The following is an 11,842-nucleotide window of genomic DNA, read 5'->3' on the forward strand; positions in this document are numbered from 1 at the left end:
TGCACATCTTTTCACATGCTTTTTAGAATTATATGAGGATGTTAAAATAGATTCTTAACTTGGCAAAACAGAGAAACTGTTTGGCTGTATGGCTGGATTATTCCATATGAAACGCATACAATTTAAATAGTATTACAAAACAGAAGCCTGCATCAGCAAAAAAAAGAAGTAACTAGATAAAGAGCAAAGGCCATTTCCTTACAAATCTGTACATGCTCCCTAAAACCATTCAAACCTTACAAGTATTTCATATGTATCTTAAACACCAGTGCGAGCAGGTGATAAGAAAAGCAGTGACTGATGAGAACAGCTGAGAGATCAGAACCTGGTCTGGCAGCACCAACAACCAAAAATGTGGACTTTGTGACTGATGGTTTGGTTCCTTATCCACAGGGCAGCTCACCTTATCGTGCATAGTCCACCCTACATATTTTAAGTAGCTGTCATTGAGAAAGGCGTCGCTGTACATCTTCATCCATATTCCAATTTCTTCAATACAGATAGCTCTTATTTCAGCAATTGCATCTCTGTGGACACAAGAAAGGCAATAGGAGCAAGAAGATTAATAATTAGAAATAACTTATCACCAGCTTATAAACTGGATTAATAAAGCTAAAAATTATTTTAAAAAAAACTTACCGGTATCTATGCACAAAAACACCTTTAAATATTGCATTCATCATGTTCTCTATTTCATCCTGATTTTCCTGAAGCTGAAAGAATGAACAGAGCATATCAACACTGAGCACCACTTTTACAGTTTGATCAGACAGCGCTGCTTCTAGACAAACCAAACTAAGTTATCATTCACAAGTATGGCTATTAAATTATTTCCTGAAATACAAATCTGAATAAAGTATTGCAGAAAAATGATTTCAAGAATAGGGAGCAGCAGGAAAAAAAAACAATGTAAGAATACAGAGCTGAAAAATCATATAAGAGACAAATTTAGTCTCAATGCAAGCAAGACAAGCAGGAACTGGAAAAACGATGCATACAGTGTTTTCAAACAAAGTTGTATTTGCTTTAGAAGTGTAAGAAAGTCAGTTAAAAGATGTGAAGATAACTAAATATTGTCGGAAGACAAGAATCTTGTTTTTGCAGTTTGAACTATAAAGGTGGGGCAGAGTAAGTCAATGTTAATCAGAGCAGCTGAAGACTGGGGAAGCAGAGGTTCCAGTAGGCCAGATTAAAACAAACATATAAAAAGGCAACAAATCACCACCACCAAAGAGAACTAAATCAACAGTGAAGTGACATTACCCAGACAGAATACTGGGGTGGATGGGTAGGTGTTACAGAAGATGAAGGACCTCTCCTACAGAATTTTACACAAACAACAAGAACCAACATTTTCCTCAGCATTACAGGATTTTTAAGTTGGAAGGAAAGAATAAAGAACTAAGCAAGCAGCAGAAGAGAAAGACTAACTAACCAAAATATCTACCGTGCTGTGAGCCTAAATCTAATAACAACTGTCCTCCAAGGTGGAGAGAGAAGAAAACACATTTAAATAAAAGACACAAGAAGAATCAAAGAACATGATGCAGTTGTCAGATATGGCCAAGTTATGAATGAAGCAACAACCAAAAATTGAACATCAGTGCTGCTTCGAAGCTTACTTTCATTTAGTGCAAAAAAAAAAAAGAAAATCCCAAGCTAGAGAAGGTGGTAAGGAATCCTAGCAGCCAATATATGCAGGAAAAACTGAGATCCCCAGAAAGTCTAACTTCACATCACTGTCTTCATCTGCGTATCATGAATTACCTACAAGCAGACTGGTCCTGCACACACATCTAGCACACTGCATTTAATGGTGCTTCTTGGGTATTTCAGAGGTCAGTCTCAAACAGCAAGGGATTTGGGAGAGGTGACAGCAAACAAAGCTGCTGGTTTACACAAACTGTTTCAAGGCAGTAAAAACACAACAAGTAACAGCACAACAAGCTGAACAGCAAAGGAGAGATGCTTTCCCTTTGATCATCAGAAAGTTAATTCTAAAACGAAAAAAAAAATGCCCGCTCCCCAGAAATTAAAAACTAAAACCTGAAAGAGCTAGAGCTTTCAGCAAGACAGCCCTGTCAGCAGTGAATCAGCAAATCCCTTATGCACAGAAAGAAAGAAAACAGGAGGCTGCACTTTCAACTTGCTTGGTGCTTTGTGTTGAAGAAAGGACCCAGTTAGAAGCCCTATAACATCAATTTCTACTAAGACTGCAATTGACATCGTAAGAGCAGTATTTCACATCAAGATTGGCACAGATTTTCTCTAGAAGCCAAAAAACAGTCCATGCATGGCAATCTCTGTTACATATTGCAGGAAACTCATCAAGGAAAATAAGGAATCTTGTCTACTACCAATTGCATTCTCACCTGCTAAGTTTCCTAAGTTGGCACTACCTGAATTGTACCTCTTTCTACAGAAAAACAGAATGGAAGAAGCATCTTCTGAAGTAATTAAATTTTTCAAATATTAAACATGAGCAAATTAAAGAATGAAACAGAGAGAGTAATAACTACCTTTACAGAAACAAACAAACCAAAAAACCAACACAACGCTAGTCCCAGGGCAGAAATAATTAGCAGCACTCGTTCTCCAGCAGTCACAAAGCATGTCAGCAAGACAAAATTGCACTAACCTCCTTTCTTTTCTGTAGTAAGAGTTCCAGCCTGTCATTAGCACGTTTCCCAATGATTTTATTTCGCTCTGCTTCATACTGCCGTTGTGTGTTGTCCATGTTAATACTAAGGTTTAACGCCACGTTCACTAATGCAGTCATCAGCTTCATAGCTACAAAAAAGCAGAAGAAGGAAGGATTGTTTATAAGGCACCCGACCTATGAAGGATGACAGATGAACATCCTGGTAACTCCTCCTGTCAACAGTTTCTGTAGTTATGGAAGCATGCACTGAAAGTTTCTTGACAGGCAAACTTCAGGACTTGAGCATTGTTTTACACAGCGCCAGTCCCTTACTTAAAATTGTTGCGCACCATTACTTAGCAATGCAACAGATAAAATAATGATATTTTGTTCCTTCCAAACAATTTTTCAGCACTAAAAGCATCATTATGGAATTGATACACAGGACATGCATCCCCCCAAAAAGAGGTGAAATGCAAGATTTACAAACATTGTCCAAGAAACATTAAAAGGATTCCATTATTAGAATCAATTAATAGACTGTTAGCCCATCATTCAATCTCAAATATACAGCTTTTTTCCTTCAAAAGGAAATGTTTTAGACAACTCATCATGCCATACTGCACCACTCATTTCCCGCAGTTTAATTTTAACGAGGCAAGTTTCTTCATCTCTTCCTTTATGTGCATAAGCAGCCAAAGGATGTTAGCCAATTAGAAGAAAGAGAGTTGACAACAATGTGAAAAGTTACGGGCCTTTTTTCTTTGGTGTGTTTTTTTATCTGAATCATTCTTTTTGAAACTAGTTCAGACCAACTTGGCCACCTCCTCATTTATGGACAAGCCATTAGTAAATTCATTTTTCCTATCGCTTCTTTAGCTCTAAGGCCAAAATGGGCTTACACAGGCAGGGCACAGACAGAAAGTTACTGGAGCATGCTTCCCTCGCAGAAAGCTGATACACTGATACAAAGACATGCCAGTATTTCTAAACATAGCCATATACTGTGAGAAGGGTGTCAAGATGAAAAGGAGTAGTCTGAGCTAATCCCAGAAGCCAAAATTCCTGCAAATAGTACAAAAGTCCATGGGGCCAGATGGATTGCACCCTGGAGTGCTGAGGGAGTTGGTGGATGTGGTTGCCAAGCAACTCTCCACCACCCTTCAACAGTCCCGGTTAACCAGGGATGTGTCAGGGCAATGGAGACTGGCAAATGCAACGCCCATCTTGAAAAAGGGACAAAGAACATCCTGGTAGCTGTAGACCTATCAGTCTCACACTGGTGCCAGGGAAGGTTATGGAACTGATAATCTCGAGAGCCATCACAGATCAATTAAACGTCAACCAGAGGATCAGGCCCAGTCAGCATGGGTTCATGAACAGTAGATCCTGCTTGACAAACTTGATACCATTCTATGACAAGGTGCCCCGCTTAGTGGATGAAGGTAAGGCTGTTGATGTGGTCTACCTGGGCTTCAGTAAAAGCCTTTGACACTGTCCCCCACAGCATCTTTGTGGAGAAGCTGGCTGCCCATGGTTTGGATGGGCTCTGCTGGGTGAAACACTGGCTGGATGGCATGGCCCAAGGAGTTGTTGTCAATGGAGTTAAATCCAGTTGGCGGCCAGTCAGGAGTGGTGTCCCCTGGGGCTCGGTGCTGGGGCCTCTTCTATTTAACATCTTTATTAATGATCTTGATGAGGGGATTGAGTGCACCCTCAGTAAGTCTGCAGATGACACCAAGTTGAGAGGGAGTGTTGATCTGCCAGAGGGTAGAAAGGCACTACAGAGCAATCTGGATAGAGTGTATTGATGGGCCAGGGAAAACTGTATGAGTTCCAACAGGGCCACATGTCAGGTCCTGCATTCTGGTTGTAACAACCCCAGGCAACCCTACAGGCTTGGGGAGGAGTGGCTGGAAAGCTGCCTGACGGAAAGGGACCTTGGTGTGCTGATGGACAGTAGGCTGAATATGAGCCAGCAGTGTGCCCAGGTGGCCAAGAAGGCCAATGGCATCCTGGCTTGGATCAGGAACGGGGTGGTGAGCAGGACTAGGGAACGTAATACTGCCCCTGTACTCGGCCCTGGGGAGGTCCCACCTTGAGTACTGAGTTCAGTTTTGGGCACCTCAGTACAGAAAGGACACTGAGGTGCTGGAGCAGGTCCAAATAAGGGCAACAAGGCTTGTGAAGGGCTTGGAGAATATGCCCTATGAGGAGAGACTGAAGGAACTGGGGCTGTTTAGTCTGGGGAAGAGGAGGCTGAGGGCAGACCTTGTGTCTCTCCTCAAATACCTGAAAGGTGACTGCAGTGAGAGCAGGGCTGGTCTCTTCTCACTGGTGACAGGACAAGGGGAAATGGCCTCAAGTCGCACCAGGGGAGGTTTAGGTTGGATGTCAGGAAAAACTTCTGTACAGAAGGGGTTGTTAAGCACTGGAACAGGCTCCCCCAGGAGGTGGTTGAATCGCCATCCCTCAACGTGTTTAAAAACTGTTTGGATGTGGTGCTCAGGGACATGATTTAGTGATGGGCTGTTAGAGTTACAGTAGCATGGTGAGGTTGCGGTTGGACTTGATGATCTTGAAGGTCTTTTCCAACTTGTGCAATTCTATGATTCTATGAAATATGCAAAAGGATTTTGTTGGCTGTCTCTATGCCATTTAAGAGTACAAGCTGTGACACAACGCATGTGAACTGCAGAAATCACTGCACACAATCAGCAGAATTGACCACTGATGTGAACAAATGCAAAAATCACTGTGAGACAGAGATTGACATGCAGCAGGGTAACTTCAGCAACTTTTATTCATGCACAACTCAAGCTTTAGAAAGTAGTAAAACCTTGTTTCTGAATAATCAAAATTCCTATCTGCCATATGGTACAGCAGTTAAATCAATGGTACAGCAGAATCAGCTTGTTCTCTTGCAATAAAAGTTTTTGTTTCTCCCTTTAAAATAAAGGCCTCGGCTATTGGGAATCTCAGAGCAGCAGCCCAACGTGCAGTGTTCTAATGTACATTCTGCACAGATGGCCAGCGAAATGGAGCATCTGACCAGCCACCTGCAGCCGAAGTCAGAGGTAAGTCAGCCAGCTCCAGCAAACTAATGGGAACTACTTCCAGTGCAGTATTATTAACTCAGTCTCATGTGCAGTCCAATCACCTCAAAACTGCTACAATAAATCCTCATGTGGTTGGACCGCTGCACAACGCCATCCAAGGCCCTACTTCCTTATCCTGTGCAGGTTAATGAGTTGCTTATCCTGGACAGTTTTAAATAAATACATCATACTCAACACACAAAGGATGAATTTAAAAATATCAAGTAAAATAGAATAACTTAGTGATCATATCACTGATGAAGAATTCTTTAAAATTAATTCTAACATAACAAATGGAAATGCTATTGTCAATTACATGGCCTCAATATAAAGCAAAGTTTAAATCTGTAGTAAAACTTGCATTCCATTTACAATATGACTCCGGTTTGACTTAACTCAGAGCACGTACAAGTTCAACTGCATTTTGCAAGTTGGTATTTGCTCTTCCTAATAGACCTAAAGCTAACAAAATGAAGCATGAGGCAGCTGGTAAGGAGTACTTTAAATAATTCAGTAATTTGCAGTAATGTACTGAAAGCTGTACCAAAACTAGCTGCATTAGAGACGTGTATCATACAAAGGAACACGAGTTGAACGTTGAATATCAAAACATTCAACAATTTCTTCCTGTGCAGCACAAGACACAACATGGAAGCAATACACAGATAAATAAAATTCACTGACCTGCCAGCGTGCTAGTGTGCCGAAATGCTCTGACTTGTGAGTCTGACAGCCCCGTGAGCAGTGAAATGACAGTATCCATCATATATTCATCATATATGATGCTATATTGACATTGTCGGACGAGTACTCCAATGAACTCACAAAAACTGGATTTAAACTTCTTCCACTGGGGACCAGCCATAGTTAGCGGATAATCTCCACTGTCCTATTAAAAAAAAAGAAAAAACAGAGATACAAACAGGAAGTTCTTTCAAAAGTCTTAAAAGTAGTTTTTAAATGAAGATTAAAAAAAGATTTAAAAGACACTTAAGAGCCAAGATCTCCAAATAACCTCATTCCACTAACAGGCGTCTACCATAATTTACAGCGCAGGCTTGTTACATGATGAGACAACATTCTGGAAGTCCTGCAGTAAATACTGCAAAATAAGCAAAGAACCTAAAATTCCCAAGAAGCACAAAGCATCGAAGTCTTTAAAAGGAGCGTGATGAAATTAAAACGTCCACCATTTACAGATTAACGGACACATTGAAATAAATTTAGCAAACATTTCACAAGTTCCTTAAAAAAGCCTTTAAGGATCTCACATACACAGGGGGGTGTGGAGATAAGAGCAAGCACATCATAGTGCCCCACAGCAATCGGAGTTCCTACTGTTCAAAAACTGAAAGTGGACATTGATTTCTTAAACCATTAATAAACCAGCTTGTACACACACAGAGCCTTCACTGAACTTGTAAGGCTAAGAAACAGAGTTTTCATTCAGGAAGTTTTCACATTTTTATGGTTCTTCTTACACTTGAAAGAAACCTGCAGCAACACAATCCAGTAAGATTAGGACAGGTGAAAAAATAAATAAAATTAATACACGTTCTCAGCACTTTTATTACATTACCTCATCAAATTCTTCAGTCATTTTTCGGATTATTTCAGAATTCTGCATGTGTCGGAACATCTCCGCTGTAACAACTCCTACAATTTAGATATTACATTATTAACACTTAAAATGAAAGAGGAAGAAGGGAGATGACATAGCCCCTACTATGATCAATTTTCACCCAACCTACAGATTATGGGGTGTTTTTTTTTTTTAGCGATGGTGGTTTTTAGTTGATTATTGGGTTTTGTTGTTAATTTTTTTTGTTGTTAGTTGGTTTTTTAAAATAAGTTAAACAGTCTTCCATTTAGCATCTGTAAGAAGAGAGGAATACCAGCAGTTTTCTTGTCACTACACACAGTGTGTGCACACTGAAGTTTACTCATTCATTCATATTCAGAAGTCAAGGAAATGAGTACCAGCCCTCTTAATCAGCTGGCAGAATATACTAATCTGAAGTCATCTTTTTGGATTCAAGATTCTAAATGCTATCAGACAATTTGAACAGTTCCATTGCTATCATCTTCCGCACTATAATGAATTGATTTCACGAAATTCTTATTTCTCTTAGCCTCAAATTGTTAGAGTGCAAAGGGTGATGTTAAAACAAAGAGATCTCCTAAAGTTTACTGCAACTACACTGCAAAATTCACAACAAGCATCATCTCAGAAAGTAGCAACAGATTCTGTCATTTTGGCTGGTAACAATAACCAAAAGGTCACCGCTCTTGGAAGTATGACTAACACCTCTGAGAAATGCTGTTAGCTTTCTGGAGATTTATGCACGTTAAAAGTTTATCTGGAGACACCTGAGCAGAGCAAACTACATCCAGTCACACTGATACTTGAGTGCAGTGACACTGCAGAGTAAGCTACCTTCGCCTCTTCCAAAGGAGATAAGAGGGAAAAGAACGGAGGACGTGGATTAGAGGAAAGAAAACCAGAAGCTCCCAAACGTAAGAAAAATGGAAATACAATCTACAGTAGACAAGCTACCATGAAGCCATCCATAATATCTTACACATGATACACTTCTAAAAGGCTACTGAGTGACCTCTGAACACCCATCGATACGGAGTAATTAAATATAAACTACAGTTCCAAAACCAAGCAAGTGAAGTTTATCAACACTAAAAGACAGATGGTTTTCTGAAATAACACCAGCAACAGAGAAAGACGTGGGAAGTATTAAGTACCAGCACTGCATTCCTTCCAGTGTGAATGCAAAAGATTTTATCTACATTTTCAAGTATTTCTGTAATACTTCTAAACCTCTTGCTCCCCCAGCTCCCAACTTCAGAAATACTACAGCTTAGGTACCAGAACCTTACAGTGCAGACTAGCCTTGGGGATGGAGTAGGCCTACAGACTGAAAATCATGCTATAAGCACATAAGGAGCATACAGAGTAATATTTCAGTATCTTACCTTTGCAGCCCGAACACTGAATAAAGAAATTGATGAGATCAAGAAGTGCTATATCCCTGTCATGTTTGTATGACTCTATCCAGTCATCCACTACAGACTGAAAATAAACAAATACAAAAGCAACGTTTAGTTCTTATAAATCCAACAGCCGGTATCATGGAAGTACTTTCTGTAAGGGATTCCTGGTCCTTTTATGGATAGCTGCAACTCTGCGTTTTTTTGACTGATGCAGAACAAAATGCTTGAATGACCTTTTACTCATACAGCATTGCTTTTCCAAAAAGAAAAAATTTAAAAAAAAAATAAATAAATCACTTCATCCACAAACATATACAGGCACAGAAGAGACACCGGGACAAAAAGCACAGGAATACTGTACAGCACCCTCATTTTTTCAAAGAAGAGAGCAAAAATAACAACAAGTAGCTTTTACAGAAGCAGAGTTTTCTGTTTGTTTGTTCCTAACTGGTAAACTTCCCTAAAGATACCACCTAGGTCTTCAGTTCCAACAACTGCAATTCCCTATGCTCCTCCTAAACGCTGCCCCATGATGAACAGCGTTCCACGTGCGTGAGCTGTAACAGAATGAACACGCTGCCCTACAATGAATGGGCATTAATTGCTCTGTGTTAACTAAACCAAGGCATAATGGCAAATAAAACCAAAAAGCAACAGAACTGTTTTACTACAAAACCTTCAAGGGAAGCAAATTAGCAGGAAATATGCGATAACCGTTACATGTGAAAAGAATTCATGTGCAATTATCTTTAAACCATTCATGTGTATAGTACAAAACCATCTACTGCAGAAATATATCAAAGATACAGCTTACCAGTTATCTATTAACACAAGCACGACAAAAATCACTCTACATCCTGCGCTATAACCTAGAATCTGAAGCAGGAGCCTGCAAGTCCCGAGAGGACTGCACACAGAGCCAGCCTCCTGCACACGTACCAGAGAAGCTGTAAACTCCACATTTTCAGTCCCAAAGATAGCCTTTCTGCCAGGCTGCTGAGGAGTCACATGAGTGAGTCAGCAGGAACTCTCCATGGCTGGCAGCCTCACGCTTTAACCCTCTCTTCACTGAAGATTTGCAGAGTCAAGCAAACTCTTTGCCAATTAATATTTTGAATATGATTTTGAATTTTTTTTTATTATATACCCAATTATTCACATCTGGCATTTGGAAATGAAAAATCAGTTCTTCTAAATTCTAATTTTAACAACGTACAAACATTTCCTTATCTTAACCTACAACTAAAAGCTACAAAAAATACTTAAGGCTTAATTTTAGTAGCTCATATGTATGGGAAAATATTGTTATGTGTAACCCGTATACTCATCCAAGTCTAAGGGATATCCCAAGTCTTACCTGCATAGCACTCTTGCCCATTTTAACCACTTCAAACAGCATCATGTTTTCCACACCATTCTGTTGGTGATGTCCATTCATCCGATTTGGACCACCAGGTTTCCCTCCTCCGTTTCCACTCTTCCCCTTTTCTGCTGGTCCTTTTTTACCTTTTTTACAGGTCTGCAATCACACACACACACAAGTCTTAATGAGTTAATTAAAACTGATTAAAACAATTAATTAAAACAAAACAAAACAAAAAAACCACTAAAGTACCACTTTTACCATGCAACTATACACAGGCCTTGTGTTATCAAGAGCCAGATTGGAAATCTGAAGTTAAGAATAAAGCTGATGCTGACAGATACAAAGACTAACTGGATTCTACAGGTTCCATTTCCTCCTCCTCTTTATTTGGGAATTAAAAATGCTATTAGTGACAATATATGACACACAAGGTTTTCCTTGTGTTTAAACTGTAGAACAGATTAATAATTTTTAATTGAATTATTGGTTTCTGTTTACTTTTCCAATGAAAACAGAGCCAGAATTAATGACACCAACCAGAGGAGACTGTATTAGCACCAAGTTGAAGTATAGGACTTTTCCCCCCATTGCTAGCACCTTCACAGCAGGAAGGGAATATCACGCCAATAGTCAAGATCAATATTCCAATGAAAATACAAACATGAACTCTCTCCACAGAACATTTCAATTTTAAAAAATAAAATCCCGTCTTAGCTTCAAAGTAAGTGCTGAACTGTTACTTCTGTAACAGTGCCAGTTTTTCAGAGCCCCAGTAAAATGAACGTACTTTTCCTTTGCCTTGTTTTTGGTTTTTTCCTTCAATATCCTCAAAGTCTGTATCGGAAGAGAAGTGTGTTTCAGACTCCCTGCAAGGATAAAAGGCAAACCATTCACACATCTTACCAGAAACATTCTTAAATAAACTACATGGAGTCACATTATGCCCTCGGTTCAGTAAGCCACCTCCAACAGGGAAACTATCTTTTCCTCCTGTTTAGGTCTACTTTCAAGGAACAAAATTGGAGCAAATCCCCACGCTCACAGCCCACCCTGCCTCAGCCAAACAAAAGCATTTCCTTTTAGCCTGGCTGTATGGTTTTCACAGGTGAAGGTCAGCAGAAACAGCAACAGGTTGGAAGCTTTTGGCACGTGGCAAAAATTACAGTACCTCTGCCATCAAACAGCACTATAAATATCTGCCACAAATACTTAAAGAGAGAGAAAACACAACAACGAAACCACCACCTCCCTTCACAACCAACAGATTTCTATCGGAAACACTGAGTAGCTCTGCTGAAACGTGCAGGGGCAACAAGGTCTCAGGTGATGTTTTTCCACCAGAGATCACCTGTAGTTCTCTTTAAGGTTATATAAGATAAAAAGACATTTAATACAATAATGACTTCCAAAGTCATTATACATCATTAATAGATGCTGCATCAGAATGTAAATTCTTATACAGAAATAAACGAATAAATAAATAAATCACCTGAATTCTTATGAAGTAATAGCTTAGATTCTCTACTTCTGCATTTCCTGTAGGAAACAACTCAATGATGTCACTAGAGCTTATTGTAACACATACAGCAGCACAATGAATTCCAGCTGCTATCGCAAATTTCTAGTGCACATTTCCTGATGCGATTTACCAATGTAATCATAAAGGTGACCTGGACTGGGGGGAGAAAGCCCCAACCCAATGTATTGACTTGTAACGTTCTACAACAGCCT

General features: G+C 39.7%; 1 protein-coding gene across 5 annotated transcripts in view; it reads right to left on the reverse strand.

The window, feature by feature from the left end:
• The window catches only part of STAG2 (stromal antigen 2), a 70,355-nt gene that overhangs the window by 25,928 nt on the left and 32,585 nt on the right, over positions 1 to 11,842 (reverse strand). For all 5 annotated transcript variants that reach the window (XM_021405861.1, XM_021405860.1, XM_021405864.1 and 2 more), the window contains 8 exons: positions 10,899 to 10,977; positions 10,103 to 10,264; positions 8,728 to 8,824; positions 7,319 to 7,395; positions 6,424 to 6,628; positions 2,639 to 2,790; positions 640 to 713; positions 404 to 527 (listed from right to left, as the gene is read on the reverse strand). In XM_021405861.1, the coding sequence (XP_021261536.1) occupies positions 404 to 527; positions 640 to 713; positions 2,639 to 2,790; positions 6,424 to 6,628; positions 7,319 to 7,395; positions 8,728 to 8,824; positions 10,103 to 10,264; positions 10,899 to 10,977 (970 nt within the window). The remainder of the gene's footprint in view (positions 1 to 403; positions 528 to 639; positions 714 to 2,638; positions 2,791 to 6,423; positions 6,629 to 7,318; positions 7,396 to 8,727; positions 8,825 to 10,102; positions 10,265 to 10,898; positions 10,978 to 11,842) is intronic.

The sequence above is a fragment of the Numida meleagris genome, chromosome 8 (genome assembly GCF_002078875.1).
Source record: "Numida meleagris isolate 19003 breed g44 Domestic line chromosome 8, NumMel1.0, whole genome shotgun sequence".
Classification (NCBI taxonomy): Eukaryota; Metazoa; Chordata; class Aves; order Galliformes; family Numididae; genus Numida; species Numida meleagris.